At 53.9% G+C, this 26,665-nt stretch overlaps 1 protein-coding gene across 1 annotated transcript; it reads right to left on the bottom strand.

The window, feature by feature from the left end:
- Positions 1–663: 663 nt before the first annotated feature.
- Positions 664–2,810, bottom strand: HOXB3 (homeobox B3). Its single transcript, XM_047080567.1, has 2 exons — positions 2,363–2,810; positions 664–1,496 (listed from the first exon to the last, which is right to left on the bottom strand). Exons 1-2 carry the CDS (start codon positions 2,808–2,810, stop codon positions 664–666), a joined length of 1,281 nt encoding a protein of 426 aa, XP_046936523.1.
- Positions 2,811–26,665: the final 23,855 nt, after the last annotated feature.

Raw genomic sequence — 26,665 nt, 5'->3', positions numbered from 1 at the left:
GAGCCCTCTGAAAACTGTAATAGATGGGGGCGGGGTGTAGACATGAACGTCCTAAAGCAGAAACTATGGGGCTAAAAATGGAGGGAGCGCCCCCAGAAACCTCACATGGGTGGGAGGAAACTTGAGGCTTCAGGAAAGTGGGAGGGGAGCGTGCTTTGGGCCCTTGGTTTTGAAATGGGCTCTCTTTTTTTGTTTGTTTTTTAAAGGAGAACTGCAAGGAAAAAAAAATCAAGATTTGGAGGAATTACTCACAGAGATGGAAGGTAAGTTGGTTGGTTGGTTGGTTGGTGATGGCCTAGCCATCTTGTCTGCTTTTTAAAATGTGCTTCTCTGCCTTGTTTCCCTATCTCTTAACTGGGTATTGCTGGAGGCCTAGGGTTGAGGGGATCATCTCCACAGTCGGCTGTGGATTTCTCTCCAGTGGGTTGGCAGGCGGACCGAACAAGGACTGGAGGACCTTACAAAGCAACTTCTCAGGCCAGGGGGAGGGGAAGGGGCTCCAGCCCGGGTCTTCCCAGCAGCAAGTGTGGCTCTCGCCTCCTTGCCTCCCTATTTCAGACCTCCAGGCTGCCCCCTCAGAGCGCACGGCCTGCGCCCCTCATAGCTCTCACCCACCCCAAGACCTGGCCCCTCCGCCGCCCCGGCCCCCCGGCCCCTCTCCGATCACAGGTGTGTTAATTTGGGCGCTTCTTGGATTCTACCCTGAGGAGGAGGCGCATGGTGAGAGGAGAGGTCTGTGTAGGTAGGGTGGGGATCGCAGGGTCCGTGGTGCTGGTTGGGGGCCATAGGGGGCGCCCCGTTGTAGTCCAGGTTCCCCGAGGGGTGGTGGGAAAGGTGGTTGAGGCCGTAGAGGGAGGGGCCGGCAGGGGGCGGCAGCGGATCCGCGTAGCCGCCCCCGCCCACGTACACGGGGCTGCCCTGCATGGTGGGCGTCCCATAGGCGCCCCCGTTGGCTTGGAGGACGTGGGGCTCGTAATCGGCCGCCGGAGTCGGGGGGTACTTCTGCGGGGCGCCGCAGCCTTTGAGAGGGGGCTGGTAGTTGGAGGGCAGCGCGTAGGCATTCTGGTGGGCTTTGCCGAAGGCGGGCGGGGACGGGCTCTCGTAGCTGGGGGTCATGGAGTGTAAGGCGTTCATGAAGCCGGCCGTGGACTGCATGGGTTGCGGGGGGCTGCCGGCAGGGGAGGGGCCCCCGGACGACGAGGCCAGGCCCTTGGCCTTCTGGTCCTTCTTGTACTTCATGCGCCGGTTCTGGAACCAGATCTTGATCTGCCGCTCGCTGAGGTTCAGCAGGTTGGCCATCTCCACGCGGCGCGGCCGGCACAGGTAGCGGTTGAAGTGGAACTCCTTCTCCAGCTCCACCAGCTGCGCGCTCGTGTACGCCGTCCGCGCGCGCTTGGACGCCGCCGACCCCGGGGGGCTCTTGTCCCCTCCCCCGCCGCCGCCGCCGCCCCCGCCGCCACCACTGCCGCCGCCTCCGCCGCCGCCGCAGCCCTCCGCTGGATCCGAGGGGGAGGGGTGGGAAGGGGACAAAATGAAATAAAAGATAATTACTGAACACGCCGAAATTGAATGCATGGTTTCTTAATAAATCCAGGCCTGGACTCGGAGCTCCCGCCGCCCTCCCCTTCTCGTCCCCGCCTCCTCCTCACCACCCCCCCAACGCCCGTCGCATTAGCGGACACTCTATAATAGTGGCATTTATTAAGAGACCTGTTCTCCTCTTGCTGCCCCAGCTTATGAAAATTTGATCATGTCACGCAGACAGAGCCGCATGGCCATTTATTTAGAGCTGGGTTTTCTCGCGCGCGCTTTCTTCCCCCATCACCAACTCCAGGTTCTGGGAAGACACCCCCCCCACACACACACACACACAAACTTCCTGCCGGGGTCCTGTGGACTAGGTGGGCGGCCGAGGAGAACCCCTGGGGGAATCTGAACATTGGGGGCAGGGCTCGGAAGTGTGGCTCGAAGAGGCTGCCTTGCCTGGAGGCCGGGACCCCGGGCGGCCCGAGCGATTGTGATTAATACCCACAGTAATCATACTTAATAATAATCAATCGTTGACGACTCTGCGTCTACTGGCAGCGTCTCGTGGCGCTGCGGCCTTGCAAAGGGCTGAGTCCGAGCGCCTGGCCTTCTGGAGTTCTCGGCAGCTCAGGTGAAGGGTGGCTGGAGGGAGAGGGTGTTGGCGGGGTCAGGGGTCATCAGGTGGTGGGGGCTACGGGAAAAGCGCCGCTGCAGGGCCGCCACCTGATATTGTTCCCCGGCCGCCGCCTGGGCGCCTAGGGGCTGGGTGCTAGAATAACAGTGACATTCCTGGCCTGGACAAAAGCTGACGACGAGGAAGGCAGAGAGCTGGTACCTGTGCCGGGGGAGCTGTTTTTCAGCTTGGACGTTTGCCTTGACTCTTTCATCCAGGGGAATATCTGTTTGGTGAGGGTGGAGTTGGAGCCAGGAACGCACTTGGGGGTGCCGGTTTTGCTGGGCCCGCCCCCATTATTGCTGTTGCTAGTGGTACTGGTAGGTGCGGCGCTGGGCGGGGGTGAGCCGGGCGGGGCGGGCAGGGGCTCGGGGGCCAGGCCGGGCCTCATGCAGCTGCCGTTGAGCTCCTTGCTCTTGGCATGCGGGGCGGCGTTGCCCAGGGACTGCAAGGAGCACGCCGAGCGCTGGTAGTCGCCCTCCAGGTGCGTGGCGGCCTGAAAGGGGGGTTGGGGGGGACCTTCGTAGCCGAAGCCATTGCTGCCAGGGTACGAGGAGTAGCCTCCGAAGAGTGCTGCCGCGGCGTTGTCGTAGTAGGTGGCTTTCTGCATCGCTGGGCGAGGCCCGGGCAGTGGGTGGCAACTTGCAAGAGCCTGATACCCTCACGACCGGACATTGGCACCCGCGGGGGTCACGTGAGGCGCCGGACCCCCCCCTCCCCTTTCTGCCCCCCTCCTCCCGAGTCCGTTGGGAGCTGCTGACCTGTGGGGTGAGAGAAGAGACACAAGGGGGAGAAGAGGACTGGGGCTCGAATCCATCTTAGGAGCTGAAAAGGGAACTGACATCAATAGGGTTTTTTCTTCTCCCCAACCCCAACATCTTCAAAGCAGATGCTGAGGCCACTTTCCTGACCTGAAATGGATTTTTCTTATTTCAGTGCTTTAATTAAAAAAAAAAATTTTTTTTTCCACTTCAAAAATAAGGATTCTACTCCTTCGGGGACTGCCTAGGTACACAATCTTACTACTGGAAGGCCATTGCTTCTTTCCTGCCTGCAGGCTAGTCCCTGACCTCTCCTCCTCCCTCTCCCTATCTCCCCCTACTAACTCTGGGATAGGGTGGCTCAAGGAGGGGGGGGACTAGGAGACTCCAAAATAAAAACATCATCAACACCCTCCTGTGAGCTGAGAGGCCTCCTGCCTGCTGTCTTTGCCTCCCTCCAGGTCCATCTAGGTCTGTCACCCAAGCAGAGTCTAGCCTGGAGAAAAAAACCCCAAGGATCTCCAAAAGAGACAGAAAGGAGAAGCAAGTTGAGCAGGGAACCTTCTCCTGTGAGGGATCCTCTCTTTCCCTACCCACCTCACGAAGAAGACAACAACAGCCTGCCCTAGAAACTTCCTGAACATTTTTAACCTCCAGAGCCAGCAGAACCGAGCCTCCTCCCTGGCCCTGGAGGAACCACCACCTCCAGTCTGAGTCTTTGCTCAGCCAAGTCTGGGACCCAGCAGCTAGCAGCTAGCGGCCCCCATGGGGCCCCCAAATGGAGCAGGATTGTTTCTATTTCCCTGGCCAGACGGATTGGTGCAGTGACCATTTGGCCCAGGTCTCTCCCTGCTCCATTTTTTTCATCAGACCTAATTTTTTCCCACCCTTTCCTTGACAGTCTGTGTCCTTTGATTTCCCCAAAAGAAGAAGAGAGAAAACCTGGATAACTGCTGGACTTTACTACCAAGAGACGCAAAAGTACTTCCTAACTGAGGACATCTTCTCCCAAAGGAAAAAAAGTCCACAGAGCAATTAGAACAATATTATTCTCTGGGTTGGAAACAGGGTACCTTGTTTACTGAAGTTTTCTGAGGCAAAAAAAAAAAAATCATTATTTTAATGCAGACGCTTAAAACTGTGCAGAAAAAAAAATAAAGGTTCGTGCTGTCATAGGATTTTGTATATTTCTTCTAAAAGTTCTGACTGCATTTTTTTCCTCCCTGTCTTCCCCAATTTCTCATCATCACATTTCATAAAACCTCCAGAGTGACCCTCTCTTCTGACATGTGAGTTTAGACTACTTAAATCTCATTCAGCCCAGCTGTTCAACCCCAAAGAAAACTAAAAATAGGCAAATAAAATAAAAGGAGTGCAGGTGAAGAAGTCCCTCCCACACATAAATCCCCTTCTTAATGGCACAGATACACGTTCAAAAGGGAGCCGGGGAGCCCTGAGTTCCGATTGGTTTCTGGGAAGAATTTGTTTCTGGGAAATACACATGGGTCTGCAAACAGCAGGTCCTTCCAGGGAGGAGAACTGGAGTTCAATTGACCAGGCTGACCCAATCCCTTTATTATTATTACCATTAGCCTCTGATGATTTAACCAAAATTAGCTTCAGAGCAGCCCTGGATGAAGGGGGAATTAATTAACAGGCATCAGTTGAGTTTGTTATTAATAGAGAAGAGAATGAAATAAAAACGTTGGAAGGGGTTGGCTGGCTGGGCCCTGGCTTTATTTAGTCTAAATGATTGTTACAGCAGTAATGATGATGATGATGATGATGATGGTGATGATGATGATAAAGCAATAATCTGACTAGACGCCTGGGGCCGAAATTCCTGTCGTTCCCCCTGCAATAAACCTGCAAACCATCGCAGGACAGAGGCCAGGCGAGTGTGGGAAGCGGAGAAGCCAGAGACGTAACAGGAAAGAATGGAGACTCCGCTGGCGGCGAGAAAGGGCCGGGAGGTTTGTGGACGGAGCTAGCCCCTGGCTGCCGCCTCCGGGCTGTCTCGGCCACTGCTGCCGCGGTGGCTGGTGACTAGCTATGCTGGCCCAAGGAGGCGAAGAGAAAGCGTTCAGGACGCCTCAACGGCTAGCGGCGGCAGGTTCCAAGCACACCGGGCGGAGGGCAGCAAGTTTGGGCGCTGGAGGTAACCGAATTAAAAGGCGCCTTAGCAACTCCGCTCTGGGACTTTGCCAGGCCCGGATCGACCGGAGGGCGCAGAGGCCTGGCTGGTGGGACAGTGAGAAGAGGTGAAGGTGCTGAGGGGATCTGAGATCTGGGGATCCAGGAGAAGAGGGGGTGGGGAGCAGCTCTACCAAGCCAAACATGTCTATTTCCCTTGCCTCCATGTTGGAAAAATCCAGGCTCCATATGGCTTCTCGGGAGAGAGGGAGGGAGGGAGACGGTGGCTCCCGGCTTCCCCCCAGGGTCTCGTTGGAGGAGGGCGGTGAGCCACCCCAAGAACCCCACCTGTCCAGGCACACCCCTGAAAAGAGCCGAGGACAGTAACAATAGCTGGGGAAGCCCGGAGAGAGGGGATAGGCCACCTTCCAGGACTTAAAAAAAAAAAAAAATTAGTGGAAGGAAGAAAAATAAAAGAACAAGAAAGGAAAGGAGAGAAAGCTTAGGCTCTTCTTAGCAGCCGGGGGGAAATTCAGCTCTGGCTCTAGCTGCTGAAAGAAAAAAGAGGAGAAAAGGAGAGAAGCAAGAAGGGAGAGGGAGAGAGGGAGAGAGAGAGAGAGAGAGAGGGAGGGAGGGAGGGAGGGGGAGGGAGAGAGAGAGGGAGAGAGAGAGAGAGAGGAGAGGAGAGGAGAGTCGCTGCGTGGAAGGAAGCTTAAAGCTTGTGAACTCTTCTTGAACCGAGATTGGAGTCATATGGGCCATAAATCATTGAGACATACTCTCCGCCATTCACAAACTGATAGCCTATTTCAGTCCAGCTTACCTTAGCCACCGACGAGGGGAGAACAGGCAGACATAATATATATTCACATCGAGCCCCAGCGCGAGCGGCAGGCGAGAAATCTCCCCTCCTTGAAGGCAAAGGAAAAAAAGACCACTGTTTAAAGCTGCGTCGCCCCCCCCCCAGTAGCCACCCCGGCTGGGGAGCCCGAGGGGCAGAGCGGCCGGTGGAGCCGCGCGGCGTCCGCTTCAATTCACTCGGCTTAGGAGCGGGGGTGCGCAGGAGGGAGGGGGGTGGGGGAGCGGGGGAAAAAAATAGAAGAAGACCGAAAGGTGCTGGAGCGGCTCAGCTCGCTGAGAATCCAGCTCCGGGCTCCGGCTTGGCCAAGCCGCCACAGTGTGGTTGCCCTACAAGACTGGTACGCCCTACTCTCCGTAACAATGGCCTCTGCTTTTGCACAGGGAAAAAAAAAAAAAACCACACACACACACACACACACACACACACACACTCACACACACACTCACACACACACACACACAAGCTCACACACACCCCCACCACTCCCCCTTTAGTAAGCTTAGATGCCAGATAAGGAGGGAAGTTGGTGGTGGTGATGGGGGCCGGGGAAATTTTTTAACGCCCCCCCCCGGAAAAAAAAAGTGAGAAAGGAAAGAAGGCAGAGATTTTTGTTTGTTTGTTTGTTTGTTTGTTTAAAGAACAGGTAAATTTTTAAATTGAGATTTTGGCGGGGGAGGAAGAGGAGAGCACGGGCAAGGGAAAGCTGGTGGAGTTCACAGCTCCCCCCCCTCCCGCCCCGCACCCCACTAATAAGCCATTATGCTAACTGAGAAGTAGGTGGGGAGGCCTAGTCAAAGGCACCCAAGGTGTCTGGGGGTGGGGGTGCTGGGTGCCTCCCTGCATTCATTGGCAATGGCAACACCAAGGCTTTTTTTTTTTTTTTTTTTAAGTAGTTTCACTCCTCTGGGACTGGTGGCTGGGTCTCCCGCCCTCTCAACCTGGCTTCCCCCCAACCACACTCTGAGTCTCCCAGTCTGTCTCTTCTCTTCCCCCACACCCTCCCTACTCCTCTTCTCTCCCTGCAAGTCTCCAGGCCCAGTTTCCAACCGGTAGGGGGGACAGCCAGACGTTTTTTAAAAAACACCCCCCCTTTTTTGAGAACAGACAACAAGCGGTGAGTGATTATTTTAAAAATCCGGACCATCTTGCAGCAGGAGGGGGGTTGAGGAGAGGGTGACAAAAGGGGGACTCTGTTTAGCTCGAGCTCCAGACACGGCTGGCAATAGAGAGGCTGTAAGAACTTAACAGAGAAGTTTCTGTTAAGATTGTCACCTCGGGATAGGCAGAAGGGGCTAAGAGGTGATAAGGACATTTGTACTTCTGAGAAGGTGAGAAGAACTACCAAAATGGCTTCATCTTAAATGCGCTGGCAGAAGAGAAGAGTGGTTATTAGTATTGTTCCGAACAAACCTGTTTGTTTCTCTTAGCTCTGCAAGATTTATGACTCTTGGCACAAATGAGGAAGACTACAAAAGCTAAACTTTTCTTAGGGTGTGTTTGAGAAGGGCAGGAAAAGGCAAGGAGGCCTGTAGGAGGGAGACAAGAGCCAAGAATGTAGGTGTCTGCAGATTTGGGGCGGGGGTGGGGAGAGCCATTCCCGCTGGAGGAAAGAGACAAAAAAGAAGACCAGGACGTTTCCCAAAGCAGGAGTGTTTGCAACTCTGCCTAACTGCTGAGTCGGGACTTAGGGGATGAAATAGAACGCAGAGAGTCTCTCTTTTCTACAAAGGCAGCTTGGAAAACTTGTTCTCTTTAACTTGGAGTAGACAGAGCCAGCCACTACCCTGTGACCTCCTGGTTAGAATGCTTGCCTTCTCCCATCTGGACGCACCAGAGGAGATGGGACTGGGAGAACAAAGGTGAGAGATGGTTCCAGCTATTGTCCCCCTCCGGGAGAGGGTGGCTGTGTCTGGCAAAGCTCCCCTCACACCCTATTGCTCCCCACTCACAAGCTCTGCTTTGGGCTGAGAAAGGGTCCTATTCTCCCAGGGTCTCCTCCAGCTCCTACCTCTTCCGGGCCTGCTAAGTCAGTTTTCATGGGCTGGAGCAGCCAGTTTTGGGGGGCCTTGCTGAACGGGGTGGATGGGACCCATGGCCTCCCTGCCCTCCAGCAACAGGAACCACATGCAGAACCTCCCACTGTGATGCCCCAAGGACCCTACTACCACCTGCCTAGAGAGCTGGTGGCTGAAGGAAGGGGGGGGGGATGTGCATGAGGATGAAGGGTGGGGGCCATTTTTCTGTTTATCAGTAGTAGCAAGAAAAGAAAATGCTCAAGCCAGAGCCGATGCTGCGGCTCAAGCCAGGACCCTCAAAGAGAGCCATTAGGGCTGCCTGTGTACGTGGCTGCACAGAGCCTGTCCTGAGATTTCTAGACCCTGGTTAGGGGCCTACAGTGTTGGTACCTATGTAGCTTTGGGCCTAGTGGGTTGGGGACTCAGCCCAGGGAGGCTTCCAGAGGCTTAAGGGAACCAGCACCTTTGGGTCTTTTCTCTGACTCCCCCAAATTAAAAGTCGAAAATGGACCTCAGACCCTCCAGCTCTCCTAGCTGTTGCTACCACTGGCTAGAGAAGGTCATTGCAAAATTGAGAGAAGAGGAGAGCCTGGTGGCTATGGGGCTGCACAGCTTTGCCTCAAGGAATAAAAGAGAGCCTAGAGGGCACCCAACCCAAGGCGGGCCTGTGAGACTGGGGCTGCGATGCTTTCCCCAGACAGTAGCGGACCCCTCCCCTCCCAGAGCCTCCTCAACTCATTGTGGTCCCTTCTGGTGACACAAGGAGCTGGGGCACGGTGGGATGGGGGCGAGAAAGAGGACTGGGGCTGGAGAAAGCTAACCTGGAGAAAACTTTCAGAAGACACGCACCCCCCAAATGCGGTAAGAGATGGAGTAGGGGCTTCTTATTAAACCCGGAGAACAAGGTCCATTTGAAATGCTTGGGAGGCAATTAGATCCCAGTTTGGTTTCTTTCTTGCCTTTTTCCTTCCTTTCTTGGAGATTTCTGGCGGGCCGGTTGCCCCTGATCGGGGCTGGGAGATGGGAGGCTGATGGTAAAGAGGCAGCCTGGCCGGCACCCATTCCACTGGGTGGGCAAAGGCAGGGCAGTGAGGAGCTGGGCCAGGGGACTCGGAGTAGGAGACATCAGAGGGGTGTGAGGGAAGACCGGGGTTTAGAAAAAGACAGGGGAGAGGAGTTTCTCACTCCTGACAACACAGTGGTGATTTAGGGGCAGACCAGAGAGAGGAGTGGCCAGTTTCTTCCTGGACCCAAGAAGGGAAACTTGGGCAACTTACCGTGTGCGTGTGTGAGAGAGAAATTGAAAAGGAAAACTAGAGAAAAGATTAGGACAGATTTTATGATAATCTAACAAAGGCAGAAATTAATAATAAAGGTAAATATTAGAGAGAAGAGCCCCCTTCATGGGCATAGTTTCCTCTTCCACTCCCTACAGCACTCCCCTCCTCCATTCCTAATCCCTACTCAATATCAGGGGACAAGGAGCACTTTAAACCTCTTTAAGCCATTCCTGGTGCCCACCCTCCCAGGCCTTAGAGGGATCATGTCTCTCTCTCTCCCCCCTCCCAATAAAACCCATTAAAGAGCAAACGAAAATTCTCCTCTCAATAAGGACAAAATGGCTGGCTCCTTTAAAATCGATTTCTGGTTTCAGCTTTGGGGAGACCAAGGATCTGGCCCCCAGCTCAACCAACCCCCGGCTCACTGAGAAGCGGGGACCTGGGAGCGGGGGTGCGAAGCGATTCGAGATCTGTTTCTTTCTGGTCCTGTCTGGGCTCCGGGTCCCACACTCTTCCAGCTTCACTGCCCCAACTTTGTGGCCGCTGCGGACTCCTGTGAAGTTCACACACACACACACACACACACACACGCACCGGAATGTCCATCTCTTCTTGAATATTAATAAAGATTTCAAAGCTGGCGGTTGTAAAATTAAATTGCTAATGAAGATGGCTCTTGGTTTGTGGATTCCCAACCCCCACCTCTCTAAGATGCCCTTGCGGGAGGAAACAAAGGGGAAACGGGGCAGGAGAAGATTCGGTGCCTCCGCGGAGGTCAGTGTAGACCCGGCTCAGCGGAAGCCGGGATCGAAAGAAGACGGAGTACGGTCAGACAAGAAAAAGGCAAGCTGTGTTCTCTCTGCCCCGAAAGTGTAGGGGCGCGAGGGGGAAGCAGGAAAAAAAAGGGGGGGCAGCCACGTGGGTTCGCAAAGTGTCCCGGTGACCACGGAGGCCGCCTGAATGCGCTGACCATACGGAGCCGATGGAGGTGCCGCGAGGCCGAGTCTGGAGTCCGGGGCAGGCGGGCGCCCTGGGGGCTCAAGAACCCGTTCTGAATCCGGGGTCCCCGCCGCATCTGGAAGCTCAGTCCCGGCCTGGCAACCCCCCACGCTGGCGGGTGTCGAGACAAAGGTGGGCAGCCCGGAAAAGGCAAGAGGGAGAAGGGCGAATCTTGGACAGCTTGGGGAGGAGGTGGGCTGCTGGGGAAGGGAGGGAGAGGCAGGCAAGAGAGGACAGGGGCCCAGCCTGCTGCCAGCGACTGCGCAGGTCTCTCCTGACAGATTGGATGTCTCTCTCCCTGTGACCTCTGTTTAGCAGACAATAACTCACCGGATTAATGACCAATCAGCGGAAGGCCTTCCCAATTGCCTCCAAATATAACCCCCCACCCCCCCCACCCCCCGAGTCAGAATAGGATAGGGCCAGAGTCTGGACCTGCCAGCCCTTTGAGTCCCCGCCCCCCACCTCTCAAAACAGAGCTTCTGATTTCCAGAACCCCAAAGAGTTCTGCCCATCTCTTCTCACTCCTCCATCAGAACTCATGTACCTGGCCACACTTCCCAAGGCAGTCTGGAAACCTCTGGTCCCCTGCTGGCCTCCCATGTCCCTGACCCTATAAGAAATCTCCCTCTCACAACTATGCAACTTCTGAGAAGCCCTCTCCTCTTTTGAATGTTATCTACTTTCAGTTGGGAAAAGAGATGAAGACAAGAGCAAGAATAGGACAGGGGGTGGGGCGCCTGGGTGGCTCAGTCGGTTGAGCATCAGACTGAGCGTCTGACTTCAGCTCAGGTCATGATCTCACAGTCCAGTCCGTGAGTTCGAGCCCCGCGTGTCAGGCTCTGTGCTGACAGCTCAGGGCCTGGAGCCTGCTTCAGATTCTGTGTCTCCCTCTCTCTCTGCCCCTCCACTGCTCATGCTCTGTCTCTCTCTGTCTCAAAAATAAATAAAAACATTTAAAAAATTAAAAAAAAAAAAAAGAATAGGGCAGGGGCTCATCCACCTCATAAGCCTCCTGTCTTGGCTGCCCAGGGAGGAGACCTGATACAGTGCTGTGGCACCCTGTGTGTGTCGTCTCCCAAAAAGAGAGGGCTCAAAGGCCCTGGGGTCAGAGTGAGGCTGGGGGACAGACAGTGGCCTACCATTACAGAATCTAAATTCTGAAACCATAATTCAGTCTTTGGGCTGGAGTAGGAAGAATTTCAAAAGCTGAAATTTGAACAGCTCCAGACTCAGCCCGGTGCCTGTCAAGGAAAATGCCTTGCTCTGTGAGGGGAACCCTCCTCTTCCTTAGCCCCTCACCCCCAAATGCCAATCCCAGTCCAACCCAGCTAGCCAGCCCCTCTCCACTGCCTTCTGTTTCTATTGCTCTCAGCCTGGGCTTCTCTGCTGAGAATAAAGACACCTTCAAGAGGAAGAATGGTCCAGATTCGAATAGATTTCCTAGAGCCAGTCAGAGTAACTATCCACTGCTCTGGGTGAACACAAACTCCCTGTATATTGCAAATAAGCGTGTGCAGTAACTTCTATACCCAGATGCTCTCAGGACCCCAAGCACTAGGGAGTTACCCCAGGTTACACCTAAGGAGAACTCAGACACTGTCCTGCCCTACCCCTGCTACTGTTACAGACAGGGACACTGAGGCTCAGAGCCAGGAAGTGGTTTGTCTAAAAATTTGGCATAGGTGTAGCAATTGGGAGGCTAGGCTTCTAGGCATTCCAGATTGGCTATGTGCTCTGAAGCAGTGAACTCCTGGGGCCTCAGTGTCCCCTCTATAAAGTTAGAGAACATGTGTGGAGGGGAGGGATTGGGCTTAAATGATCTCTAAGGTCCTTTTTTGGACTGACAGCTTGTGGTTCTCTGTGTGCTAACGTAAAAGCGAATGACCATTATTGCGCAGTAGTAAACTGAGTTCAGACAATAATGGGCACCATCTCTGGCAAAAGCAGAATATTTCTTCTTGGGATTTAAATGGGACACCCCCACTGCCCAGCCCCCACCCCACTCCTGGTTGTCCTTGCCCCCACAGAGGCTCATGCACGGTTTTAACCGCTTTTCTGTGTGTGTGTGTGTGTGTGTGTGTGTGTGTGTGTTGTGCGTGGAGGGGGGGGGGTGGTTTTCTACCTTCATCACCAAATCAAAAGTGCTATTTTTGGACAGCAACCTGAGCAGTAAATAATTAATTTGTATAATTAGAAGGGGAAGGCTTTGACCTGGCAATTTTTAACCAGGAGTCAATGCACCCATTGTACCAGCCTGGCTTTCTCACCCGACCCCCAACTCTGCCCACACACCTACCGGCCTCCCTAACTGCCCCCCCACCCCCACCAGTTGGAGACCAGCATTCCCAAGATGACCAGCAGGGTTCAGAGTCAGATTCTGCTCCCTCCCCAAGAAAGTTCCATTCTTTGCCTCGCTCCCTCACAGAAACAGGCCCTGTGGCAGCACCCCTCACAGCTTGCTTTCCCGACCCCCTAATGCCCCTAACCCCCCAACACGGGTTCCAGGTCCAGGCTCTCTGCTCTTGGGACACATGAAATCCACCTCCCCAGCTCGAGATGCCCAACAATGCAGCGGAGTTTGCATTTCAAGAAACTCCCATTAATATCAATTTACTTCACTGAAACCTCGGGTTCTTCATCAAGTTGATGATTTATGATAAAATCAATTAAATTATGGCCACTTAGGGCCCAGCCGCTTCCTCTCAGATTTCATTGGTGCGGGGCCCAAGTGTCTGGTGGAAAAATGCAAGTTTAGCTGGAGGCGAGGAAAGATAATTCTGCGGCTGAGAAAATTTAATGCAAAACAATTTCCAGGCAAAGCCAGGCTTCTAGAAAGAAATGCAAGAGCCACCAGTTGGCCTGAGGACATAACTATCTGGGGTCAAAATATTTCTCTCCCCACCCCCCAGCATCCTGCATGGCTCCCTTCCTCTCTTCCACTTTGTGCTCACTTGTCCCTTCCCAAGCAGAGACTTCGGGAGAATTGGAGAAGTAATGGTGAACTCAAGCCTGCCAAGGCCCAGTGTCCAAGCACCGAAATCGGCTACCACCCCAGGCCCTTTTCTTCTCTCCCGCTCCCCTCCCCCCTCTCCACGCAGCCATGCTCACTAATTCCTTAGTCTCCCATAGCAAAGTTAAAGGTTCAAAGGGAAGATCACGCAGCGTGGGCAGATGGCACAGAGGGGCCAGGGACCAGGCCAAGGGGACTGTGCTGCATGTGGCTGTGGGAGGAAAGAAAGCACGGGGCAGGGGGCAGGGGTGGGGAGAGCATGGTGAGAGGACGGGGCAGCAAAGCGCGGAAAGAGCTATCACATCACAGAGTACCAGGACCAGAGAACACGGAGCCTCCCTCCCAGCTCCCTGTGTGCCCACTCCCAAGGCGATGCTGTACCCCCACAGACCCCAGCCCGAGCGCACGTGTGCCCCAGTGTGCGGACGCTCTCACACAATACACAAACACACCTCCACGTGTGCACGCTTGCACACTCTCCTTCTGCATCACACAGACCCACCGCATCCTGCGCCTGCAAAGGGACGGTTCCCACCATCTCCCCACATCTGGGAAAATAAATCCCGGCCAGCGAGCCTGGCATCGTCTCCCACTACAAGGAGAGGGGCTCCTCCCGCCTCTGCTCTGTTTGGTTTTTGGTTTCCAGAGCAGTCCCGGAGTAAACATAGCTTCTCTGAAGCCATAAATCACCCCCTCTCCTACCTTCTCAGTTTAACACCCGGCCTCACCGCAACCCCTTGTAGTTTCAGCTTCAAATAACCCGCCAGGTGCTAAAAGGCTCACCAGGATGGCAGCTGGGCTGTGGGAGCAGGGCCCAGCTGTCCCCCCAACTCTAGGAGATGCCCCCACATTTCCTCCACAACCCACAGCTTCCGGCTCCCCTGGAAAACCCTCCCCAGCCTCCAACACTCCCTTCCTAAGCCGGAGAGCCCCCCCCCCCCACATCCCCTAACCCGGCTCCCGTCCACACACCCGCGGCGGGGCGGCGAGCAGCCCCACATTCCTCCACATTGCCCTGCACACCCGGATCCCTCTACCCCCTCAGCACCCACCCACCCGCCTCTTTAAGGTGCTCACATCTTTGTCTGCCACGATTCGGATCCAGCCTCTTTCCCGACCCAGGAGAGAGACCTAGGGGCTGGGGTCTCGGCCGCCCCACACGCACACCCTTAGCCGGACCTCCCCCCGCCCCACACTCCCCGCGCTGGGCCGCGGGGCTGCGCACCCCCACTTACCTGGGCGGACTCCCGCTAGGGCGCAGGCCGCGGGCGGCCGGGAGCAGCGGACGCGCGGGAGCCGACTGCCAGGCCCGGGTCCCTCGGCCCCGGCTGGGGCGCCCCGGCCGCAGCCGGCCGCATCGCGCTGGTGCAGACCCCGGCGGCCCCCGGAGCGGCCGGCGGCGCGGGGAGAGGCCCGGAAGCGCTCGCCCCCTCCCCGCCCCCGCCCCCGCCCCCGGCTTTGTTCGGCCTTCGGGGCGGCGGGGCGGCGAGGCGCGCGCGGAGGCTGCGCTCTCGGGGCGCGGCCGGGGAGGGGGGCCCCCCGGGGCCGGAGGAGCCCGGAGCGCCCCCTCGGCGAGGGCCCGCGTGGGGGCCGCGGGCGGCCGCGCGCGCCTGGCACCGAGCCCGGTCGGGGCCGCGAGAGCCGGCCGAGCTGCCAGGGGAGAGGAGCCGCGAGTGACAGGGGGCACGGCGAGGCGCGGGGAGCGCCGGGGGCGCCATGGCGGAAGGCGGGCGCACGGGCGGCTCTTCAATGTCACCAGCGAAATGGGTTCCATATGTCCGGCCCAGCGGAGAAGGGAGGGGAAGGCAGAGAGTTCTGGGCAGGACGGGACGGGAGGATGGGGGTGGGGGTGCGCAGTGGGGAGAGAGAGCGGTGGCGAGGGGGTAAAGGGACTGGTGCGAGAGAGAGGCGCGAGAGGCTTTGCATTTTCCAGGTTCCCTGGAGTTTTCTAAAGCTGCTTAGGCTGGTAGGAGCTTGCTTCCCCTTTTTCCTTTTCTTTCCTGAAAGATGGGGGAGGGAGGAGATCAGTGAGGGCAGCGTCCGTCGGTTCAGGCTGGGGGTTCCCGGGAGGAGATGTGGATTGGAGGTGAAAGGGAGAGTTCTTGGGCGGCTGGCAGATCAACTTCTTCTCCGCGTCCCTACAGGGGGAAAGGAGGGACCAAACCCGCCAGGGGGAAGAGAGGCCGAGGAAGGGTTCCAGGGCCCAGGTGTGAGAGCCTGACCCAAATCCACCGCCTGCTACCCACCCCCCCCCCCCACCGCCGCGGTGGAATTCTGTTTTGGGAGATTCCAGCCATTAAGTTACTGGCGGGAGCCGTGGAAAAGTGCTAAGGTAGTCTTGGCCATTCCCTGACACTTCAGTTCCTGCCCCAGCTGCCTCAGACCTGATTTAGCACCCCCAAGGGCCTACTCGAGAGGCAGTTGCTTCTGGGACGGCCCCAGCTTTGGGCAGCTGCCTGTAAAGAAAGCACCGAGTCTGGAGGAGCTTCCAGACCCCTGCAGCCCTCCCCTCTCCCTGTGGCTGCCCTCCCCAAAGGGTTGGGCTCTTTCTCCATGTCTCTCTCTCCCTCTCTCTCCGCACCCTTTCTAATAACCATCTCTGCCGTCTCTGTCCCTTTCTCACGGCCTCTTTGTCTTCTCATACTCTGCCTCTCTATCTTCAGGGAGTTTGAACTGAGTCCCGGGAAAGACTTAGTAGCTCCAGAAATTCACTTCTGGGCTCGCTTACTAGGCTGCCCCTCTCCTTGGGGGCAACGTGGCCCTTGGCCTGAGGGCCTTTTCATCTGTAGGGGTAACACATCCTTCCATCACAGAGACATTCTCTTTGACAGAGAAGGGGGTAAAGTGAGTGGTTCCCTTCCCAGTTCCCTCCTTGTCACTTAACTCTGTGTGTGTGTGTGTGTGTGTGTGTGTGTGTGTGTGTGTGTGTACCCATGCAAGTTGTGGAGCTCCTTATCCCAGGACAGCCTCTCTGCCCCTCTGACTGGCCTTTGTCTCTCCCTGTCATCCCCTCCTTGGGCTCTGCCTCAACTTCCCCCCCTCAGAAAGGGATCTTACTGCTGCTTCTCTCTCTGAGGCCCTCTCTTTTCCTTTCATCCTCTCTCTTCTCATCTTTTTATTCAGTTCCTCTGATGGCTAAAACATTGGCAAGCCCAGCTTCTTACAGGCAGGGGGATACACACTATAATTACTAGAGAAAGTGGACACCAGCAGAGTTGGGAAAGAAGATGGAAACAGCCAGCAGCTTTCCGAAAGCCCCTGCCACCAAATACGTTCTACTCCATCCCCTGAACAGCACAAAAGCAAATGGGGTGGTGTGTGTGTGTGTGTGTGTGTGTGTACGCGCGCACACACAGAACTGATAAGAGGCAGGATGCTTTGTGGCTAAATAAACCAAGGGTGTGTGTGTGTGTGTGTGTGTGTGTGTGTGTGTGTGTGTATTTAAACAACAACAACAAAGTCATTGCAAACTTACGGATTTGGGGGTAGGCCTATATGCCTGGGCATCAGGCCTCACGTGGAGAGATTCAACAAGGAGCCAGAAACTAAAAGATAACATAATGGTGGAGAGGGATGATCTCCCCGCTTTTGTCTCCTGGGGGAAGACTCTTGAGTGTGAGTTGGGGAATGGGAAGGGGCGGGGGGGGGTATCCCCAGGGCCAGAAGAGACAAAGACCTGAAGGGGGGGCGCTGAGAGAATGGAGAGGATAAGAGGGGGATCAGACATCTACGTCAAAGGCAAAAGCAGCAGGGGGAAGAGGGACAGAGAAGGAAGGATGGTTGGTAACCCGGGGTAGAAGCCTGTAGGACTGGCTCCCAGCTCACCTACCACCCCCCACCGCCCAAGCTGTGACCTGTCCCAAGGAGCAAATCCTTCAGCCTTCCCCTTTTTTTCCCCATCCTCCAAAACAGGCTGAATTCAGAAGCTAATAAAACACAATTCTACCCTCTTCCTTCTTCCTCATGTCCCTCCTCCTCTCCAAGGAAGAGGTAATCCTTCTCCCTTCTCAGGGATTCCAAGACTTTGGCCTAAATTCTGGAACACTGATCTGGGGACGAACTCACCCTCTCCACATTTACACCCGCCTTGCAACTTCCCAGGTGAAGGAGAAAGACATACTCCCCTCTCACACCCAGAGCGAGCATGTATGTGTGGGATGCTCCAACACTGAAAGAGAGAGGGCCTGAAGGGTCAGAGCCTCTGTCCCTCAAGTCTGCCTCCCCCCAGCTCTTCCCTCCTCCCCCATAATCTCCAGTCCTGTCAACAGCTACCCCTGAATCCAGATTCTCCCCAGTTCCTTTTATCCAGACCAGATAACACCCCCACCCATCCCAGCCTAGGGTCTTGATCTCTTTTACCCTAAACCCTTTTCAACCCAGACTCCCACCACGCACCCACAAATCTGTCTATTAACAAGGATGGGGCTCCGTGCCACTTGGAGCAGAGCATGGGAGCGAGTTCCTGGATGCCCCAAGACTGGGGCCTAAGCCGACACTCCACGAGGCTGATGCCATGAATAATTAACACCTGGGCGCGGCGTCACTCTAATTTTTTTGCTCGAAGGTTTACACTAGCAGGCAGAGTTAAATATCACAGATAATCGTGGCTATAAAGTCACTTGGCCAGGCTCCAGCCAGAAAAGGAAAAGCCAGCAGCCCCGATCGGACTTGGCAAAGGTTCTGGCCCTCTGCTCCTCACCCATCACAACTTTGGGGCGCAGTGTAGAACATCCCCAGAAGCTAGTTCTGGCTTTGCTCTGGACCCATCAGGCTCTTCCCTAACGGGAAGGGACTGACCACCCCCCCCCCACATAAAACCCGAGGGGAAAGTTACCAGCTCTCCTCCTCCCAATATGCACCCCATTTGCTCCCTCTTTAGATGGGGGCTTGGGGGGGGGAACACACCCCGTGTTCTGGAACACTCACCAACTTTCTGGGACCACCTGATTCCCGGAACATTTCTTTTCTAGAAAAACTTGGAGAACTTCTCTGCGTTAGCCCCAAACACACATAGTCCCTCACTGCTGAGGAAACTTTCTTTGTTTCAGGAGGTCGAAGGAAGGCTACTGGGGTGTGAATTCATTTCCTTGTTTTGTTAGCCAGGAGGGTAAGCAGCCAAGGCTTTCAGCTTCTCTCCCTGCCCTTCACCCTCCGACCCCCACCCCATCTCCCCCAATGTGGGTAGCTCCTTCTTCACCCTCGACACCGTGCCACACACATCAACCCTATAGATGACGCTTCAGTACCATAACTGAATCCTTCTAGCCCCTTCCAATTGCAGAGGGCTTCAATTTGCTCCCCATCGATTACAAAAACCTTTGCCTTCAACTCCAGTAATTTCTTCCTCCACCTGCACTTCTCTTGCCCCCAGGCTCCTTCTGCCTTCAGAGTTGGGTCCTTTACCCTGGGCTGCAGACGGAGCAGCCAAACTCCTGGAGGGGAACCACTGAAAAATGAGGCTCTGTCTGCTGCTTCAGGAATGCTGGCTCTATCAGGCTTGCAAATATAATTTTTATATTAGGTCGTGGTCTTTGACTGGGTTTATATGCCAATGAGGCATTTCTGGTTTACCAAATTTATACAAATCTTGCCTTAATTGATAATCACAGATGCTGTAATTTAAGACCTCCAGCTATAGAGCTTTCATATTAACTGCTGATATATTACTGTAAACCGTCTGAAATAACCAACTCCTGGGAGCAGAGCAGAGAGGGAGGAGTAGCTCCGAGAGCCAGTCTCTCCCGGCCGCAGAAATGGCCCAGCTTCCACATCATTTTCCGTGAGAAATGATTTATCGAAGACATGGCCATAAACAACACAACTCGCTCACAAACACACACAGACGCGCGCGCGCACACGCGCTCTCACACACACACACACACACACACACACACACACACACACAATGGCTGGCATGCCGGCCGAGAAGCTGACATCCATATTGCTATAAATCAAGAAAAAGGTTGGAGGAGAGAGGGAGAGGGAGAGAGAGAGAGAGAGAGAGAGAGACAGAGAGAGAGACAGAGAGAGAGAAGAGGAATATTCCTAAATTCTCTATGCAATGCCTCAATGGGTATAAACACACAGAGCACCGTGTGAAGAGAAATGGCAGGAAATGAAGATGGCTATTTGTCACATTTTACGACAATAACATTAATAACAAACAATAAATTTACATGGACATATAAGACGCGGTAGGTAGTGAGAAATCCCTTCTACTTACAATACCCCAGCCCGCGGTGTGGCTCCGGCTGCGGGGCTGTTTTATTGCTGCCTCCCTCTCTTTTTCTCTCTCTCTCCCTCTCTCTCCCCCTCTCTCTTTTTTTTTTCTCGGGGTACAGGCTTGTTTTTCAAAGGACAGTTGAATTGCACGTCAGAAACAGGGAGACCGAGCCTGCGATTTTCCTGACGAATACATATCTATTCTGCAACCTCGGCATTAATTATTTAATGAATCACGTGACCAGGAGGGGGAAGGGGGTCTTTCGATTTCAGACTCAAAGGACCACTATGACCTTCCCCTTCAGGAGGAGAAATTTTCCTGCAAAATAGGTTCCCCCCAACCCACCAATGGAAGAGTAGCAAGTTCTTGTCTCCCACATTCACATCTATACCTACTCTACCTACGGCTCCCTAACCTCCCCCCAACCCCCGCCCAGACACACACTTACCTACAGCCCACCTCTCCTCTCTCCCTTCTCCTCCTGCTTCTGCTTAGTTCGTGGAGGTGCAGAAATAGTCTGCAGGGGCGTCTGGGGGGTGGGGGTGGGGTGGGCGCAGAGCCCTGTTCCAAGCCTCTGGATTTCTCAGCCTCCAGCTCGTCTCTCTGCGTCCTTTAAGATTAGGATTCCCCCCAACTCCATTCTCTCCCTCACTCCTAGGATATTTATTTTAGTGGGACCCACTCCCCCTCTCCTAAAAAAGCAACAACATTTCTAAAGGGACCAGCTTCAAAAGAAGCACTCCCCACAAGCCCGCGGTACATAGGCATGAAGAATGGGGCTTCTGGCTTTAATGCTTTCTGATCTTTTGTGGTACATTTTGAAGGGGCAGAGAGGGGACAGGATGAAGAGACGACTCTGGAGCTCCCAGAGCTGAGAATACCCGCAAGGGGGACTTCCCCCCCCGCCTTGTGTTACTACCACCACGAGGAATCAAATTCTACTGACCAACTGAGAATATGTTCTAGACACAAAGACTCAGACTAGGGTTTCTACACAAAAGAAGTGGGCACTCAGGCTCTGTCTACCTATGTCACACACCATCTCGGTGACCCCCTCCACCCCTGACACACCAGGGAAGACGGCTTAAGATTTGAACTAGAGGGGAAGGAAAGGGAAGAAAGACGAGGCTTTGAAGTCAGTCTGGCAGCCCCAGGGTCCCTATTCCCCAGGTGTCAGTACCCTGAGCTCCCAATCAGCAGACAATGGAGACCGATCAATGGGCAAAGAGGAGGGGGGTCGCATATTAAAGGGTTAAACACAGGGATGATAGGGGAAATCCATTCCCTAGGCCTGGAGAGGGAAGTGGACACACAGTCCTTCATCTCGGATGTAAACAAAACAAAAACAAAACCAAAAACCCAAATCCCCCAAACCTTCACTTACAGCTTGGCCCCAGAATGGGCAGACCAGTAGCAACCAGAATCGGAGTCCTGGGCCATCGCGTGGGGTGGGGGCGCAAAGGGGAGCAGAAAAGACATTCCTGCAGGAGCCCCTGTCCGCACATTCCCAGTCTTATCTTCGGCAGCAACTGGGGCAGCCTGGCCTCCGCCGCGCCGGCTGGAGCAGACAGGAGAGAGAATCAATGCGGCTTAGGGTAGGGGAGCAGGGGACGCGGGGCCGCCACTGGTTTGTTTGGAGAGGTCTGACCCAAAAACAACTCAAGGGGGAAGAGGCTGAGGACCCAGATGCCTTAACCACCCGCTAAGAAACAGCCACCCTGCACTCGCACTCGGCGGCCCCCGTAAATTCCAGCTGTGGCGGCAGCTTGGCCCCGGCCGCCTCCTCGGAATCCCGCTCCCGACGACGCACGGGTGGGGCGCCGGCGGGGCCCAGACTCTGTAGGGGGGTGGTCGGCTTTGATTGTCCCGATACAAAACACAGACTGGGATTGAATTCAGCCGGCTCCCGAGGTGGGCCCTGCGCCTGGTTCCAGCCAGGAAAACTCCTTGCAAGGTCCTGGCCACAAATGCATTAAAAACGGTCCCCTATAGGAAAACAGTCCACTAAAGTCTGAAAGAAAAAAAGGAGAGAGAGAGAAAGAGCGAGCGAGCGAGAGAGAAATTGGAAGCAATATGCAGGAGCAGGGGAAGACAGCAATCTCTGAAACCTGAGAAATTGTCTTTAAGGGCAAGGAAAAGAAACCGCAAAATGACACGAAGACATGCTGGGCAGGTTCTGTTAAAATGCCCACACTCTTTTCGGATCCTGGGAATGTCCGTGTTCAAATAAACAAGCGCCTGAGCGCGCGCTGAGCGCTTTCTTGCTGCCGATAAAGCGAACGTTCATTCTGCGAGAGAGGCAAGATTGATTTACGAATCTGAACGCGCCGGTTTTATGGCTGATCACAAATCCGTCAGCGCTCAGCTCACGCTGGGAAACTTCCCAACTCCGTTTTCCAAGCAGACTCCCCTCCCCAGCCGGCCACTCTTCCCAGGGAGACCCACCACGGGCGCTGGGGTGGCCTCCCCGGGCTCTGGCAGGACTGAGGAGCCCCTCTGCCCCAGTAAGTGCAAGGAGGAGGGTGAATCCGGAGGGCCCAGGGGCCTGGAGGGAAGAGAGGCCAAAGATGAGGATGGGGTGGCCACCAGAATTGTAGAAGGTGAAGGTGAGTCTGTCTAGCTGGGGAGACTGCCCAGCCCCTGAAAAGACTGGGGTCTGGAAGTGAGGGAAAAGGGAAATCTGGAAGCTCTGGCCTATGGGGCTGAAACCCTTGAATGAACCCCAACTTTCCCTTCCATGGTTTCCCCCCTCCTTCCCTTTGATGGACCCCTCACTCTGCAGAGAGCAGCTTTGTAAAGTCCCAGGTGACTAGATCTTTGCCACCTGGGACTATAAGAAGGCCCACAATTGGTTATCTGCCCTTATGAGTAATGGGTGCACGTCTCCCATGAACCTCAAACATTTCCAATCCAGGAGCAGCCCAGCTCACCTTTCTACCCACTTCCTCTCCTGCCCCAGGCCTCCAGCCCCTGCATTTATCATGCCACTCAGGGACAAAGGAGATGATACCAACCAACGCCAGTTAGTTCTTGCCTGAGACTGAGTCCCCAAGTGACAGGAGACGATTGAGACGATTTACAAAATACAAACCAACATCCCACACACATCCCAGCAAGGTTCTGTGTCTCCTGGTTTTAAATGAAGGAACATTTCCTCTCTTCCCAGCTGGAGTCTCAGTCTGTCCGTGTCTCTCTCTCACCCTCTCTCTCTGTGTGTGTGTCTCTTTGTCTCTGTCTCCTCTTTAAAAAAAAAAATTGGTTGCTGGTATGGATGTTCAGACACGTCAAGTAGAAAACAGAATTGGAAAGGCTCCATGTTAGCAAATTCTCCACGCATCTCTTAAAATTCAAAGTTGCTAAAACTCTGGTTGATGTGTCAGAACTGTCCTTGGAAATGGTCAGGACAGCCTGTACTGACCCTTCTCCCATCTCTCCTGCTCCCCTGGTGGGAAGGTATCCATGGGCTGTGTGAGAAGCTGGGGTGAGACTGGGGATTAGGGGAAGGGGGCGCAAGTGACTGCAGGAATAGTCTCCTAAACAAAGGAACTTCAGAAAAATGGGTTAAGAAGCTGTGAATTTGGATATCAGACCTCGAGCGACAGTAACCTCCAAGGGACTGTTAGTGGGGGAGCCTTCCCTCTCTTTAGAACCCAGGGGCTTGTCCCTTAAGCCCTCTGAAGCCCTGTGGACCTGTCATAGCGTCTCCCTTTGTCTCTCTTCCCTCCGCTCCCTCCAAGCGAAACAGGAGACAAGAGATGAACTGGACATGGGGGGGGGGGCGGTGGTTAGAACCCGGCCTAGGGAAGGAGTCCTACACAGAGATCCAGATCAGCACCCTACTCCCTTCCCCCAACTGCACCCCAGGGCTAAAATTTTCACTCCTTTTCTCCCCAGGGGACAGTAACAGAAAAACAATCCAGAAATTCCCAGTTAGCAAAGAAGGGGTCGGGGGCTAGAGGGAGATGACGAAGGTGGGGCCACGACAACAGCTCAAAGTACCCCTCCCTGCAGAGGTAGGACTTTCCCTCCTGGGCAGGAGGCAGGAGCCAGCCCACTGTCCAGTCTCAGAGAGGTCAAGGGGCTTCCGAGGTCATTTTGTGGTTCTAATACTGAGCTAATCGCCTAGAAAACGTGGCCTCTCCATGAACTCTCTCTCCTGCCAGCCTCCTGCCTCCAAACCCTTAGTGAGCCCCAGGGTAAAAGAGCCAGCACATTCGGGCACAGCCCACTGGCTACCTCACCCTCAGAAGCAGGGCCCCAGAAGGGGGAACAGAGACCCCAAAACAAGAGAGCAAAAGGAAACCAAATTGAACACTGAGCCTCCAGGAAGAAGAGGGGGGCAGAGTTGAAAAGGAAGATTCCGGCATCAACGAACGTCGCCTGTAAACGGAACAGTTTCCTGCTCCAGAGTTGCAAATATTTGTCTAGAATCCCAAGCTAGACACAAAAAGAAGGAAAGGAAAAACAACAACAACAAACCGACATCTACCTATACCCTGCTCCAAGCCTGGGGCATTCCATCCAAGAACTGCATTCCATTTTTTCCAGGAGGCGGCAGTGACAACATCTCACCGGTAAACAGACATATGGGACGCAAGCCACCAGTGTAGACAAGCGAAGTCACAGAACACACGGGCCACATGTGCACATCACCACACACGCACACATGCACACACGCTAGGCCCCCCCCCCAGGCCCGCCTGCATTTTCCGAAACCCGAAAAAGCACTTCTGAGAGCTGCCTCACAAACCACCCTCTCTGGGGTTTTTCAGGGGTCCTGACACCTCAGTCCCAAGCAGTTCAAACACTCTCCAGGTGTGAGGCCCCTCTCTCTCCCTCTGACCCGAGCATCAGTCATCATAAAAGGCAGCAAATCTGACCAAGCATCCACCATAAAAAAAAAAAAACCGCAAAGAAAGTTGAAAAAGGAAAAGAAGGAGGCGAGAGACTTTCTTCTTTCCTTTGTAAAAAGAGCTCATAAAATGATCAAAAAAAAAAAAAAAAAAAAGGCAGCCCAGGCAGGGGCTTTGTTACCTTTGCGCCTCTCGCCTCCTCTGGCCTGAATTCTGCGGATCCCATTCATGACGAAGGGCTTCTTCCAAACTGAGAGAAAAAAGTTTTCAACTTTATGGTTCCAAATTTTTTCCCCCTCGCAGATCCGGGAGAGCCAGCTAACACTTTTTTCCCCCAACAGCCGGTCTGCGGAGATTTGCTGTTGAATAATAACAAAGGAGAGAGGATACGTATTTAAAGAAAAGAAGTGATTAATGGTTTTCTGTATAATTCTCACATTTTTCTTAGCTCTTGTCTACACAGAATGGCTGTGAACTTTAAGCTCCATAGAAATCTTTTTTTTATTCTATTCATACCTTCCAAGGAGCAGCTTTGATTTGGTTCTATAGAGACATTCCTGGGGGGGCATATGCTTTTTAAGGACTATTTTCCCCCTCCACTAAGGGCGGTATCCCTTTGGCAGTTAAACATCACACCGCGATTCGACCAAAACAAAGCTCGCCTCCAGGTCCTGTCAATTTTTTTTTTTTTTTTAAATGAGACCTCCAGGAGCATTTCAACGGGCAGTTCCAGCGCCCTTTCCCGTGCTGTGGACACCAGCCCTGTGTGTCCCAGGCCCTACCCAGCCTCAAACTCCCGGGCGCTGCAAACCGGAGGAATACAAAAGAAATAACAGTAAAAAACGTGCTGGTGGAATCAGCTATGTTTATTTTCTGGAGGGAAGATGGGACTGAAAAACGACTTTTAATTGCATATGCTCTCTCAAGCCCCAAGTTTTTTGGAGGCGGGTGGCTGTATCCTGGGCCACCACAAGACCAGAGACCCCAAGGCTGGAGCCCTCGGACCTTAAGCACATCTCTTGGGTGCTGCCCCAAAACGGCCCAAGCCCGACAGAGCTTGTGAGGGTCATCGGCACCCCCACCCCCTTCCCCCACTCCATTCTAGGGGTGACTGGGACCTCAGAGACAGAAAGCTATTTGGTCCCCGGTCGTACTTTCGATACTTTCTATGAGAAAGAAAATGAAAATTAATACAGGAGCAGGGCTTCACAAAAGAGGCCATTTGTCTTCTTGATTATCTATTTGCTTGTCAGAGTTTGAGCTATGGCACCGGCTAGCTCCTTTGTAATATAAAAATACTCTGAAAACCTGCAAACACCCAGAAACATCTGTGCAAAAAATTAGACTCATTAAAGCTTTAAACACCTCAGAGGAAAACGATACCTTCTTAGGCGGGAGGAAAGAGGCCGGCCTCGCAGAAATCCTCCCTCCGAACCTTAATAAGCAAAGAGCCGTCTGTCTAGAAAGAGACAGCTTAACCGCATTTTATTTGCTTATGACAAATAAATCACGATATGAAAGGCTTTGCCATACTTAAGCCTCTCGTGTCCTACAATGAAACATTTTCCCCCCATTAGGGATTGGAGTCGGCCCTCCCAGTACTTTCAATCCATTTTTGGACTGGAGGGAAAAAATTAAAAGCCCCAAACAAAACACACCCACCCCAAAAGGAAAACAAACCAGCTACCACAATTTGGAGTCCTCTGAGATAGAAATTCTCCTTGGACCCTTCGAAAAAAAATCCTCAACCACATACAATGTGAGGCCGAATGGACTGAGATGCTTAAAATATACGCTGGGTGGCATTCGTCTGTATCTTTACATCAAGGTTTCAACAAAAACACGCCGTGCTGGTCACAAGAAACCAAACATTTATTTCTATTGTCACTCTGTACAGGACACAAAATTTTCACGCCAACGAAGGGTTCTAGACTCAGGCAGCCCCAGAACTAGGAAGGGACCTGGTTTGGAATGTCAGAGAGAGAACAGGAGACAGGACGCGCATGACATAAAATAATAATAATAATAATAATAATAATAATTAATAATAATAATAATCAATGCAAAACAATGATAAACTATGGGAGAGGTCTCTGCAATATGTCTCCCAGACCGGGAGGCCCCACCACATTTTCTGTGCTAGTCTCACATTCATTTGCAGCGGAGGAGAGAAGGCCTGGCTGCACAACTCAATTGGCCAGAGGGTTGTGCCCAGCTTCCAGAACTCAGCTGGCCCCTCACTCTGCCAGGAATGGCTTGACCTTCCAGAAGAAGGCCCTCTCGGGTCTCCGGGTCTCTTTTCTGTTGGACTCAATTTCCCTGCCTG

Source organism: Lynx rufus, unplaced genomic scaffold, assembly GCF_022079265.1.
Source record: "Lynx rufus isolate CCGP_SWC_20201006 ecotype Redwood Valley unplaced genomic scaffold, mLynRuf1.p SCAF_18, whole genome shotgun sequence".
Lineage (NCBI taxonomy): Eukaryota > Metazoa > Chordata > Mammalia > Carnivora > Felidae > Lynx > Lynx rufus.
This window is presented reverse-complemented; position numbering and strand designations above follow the sequence as displayed.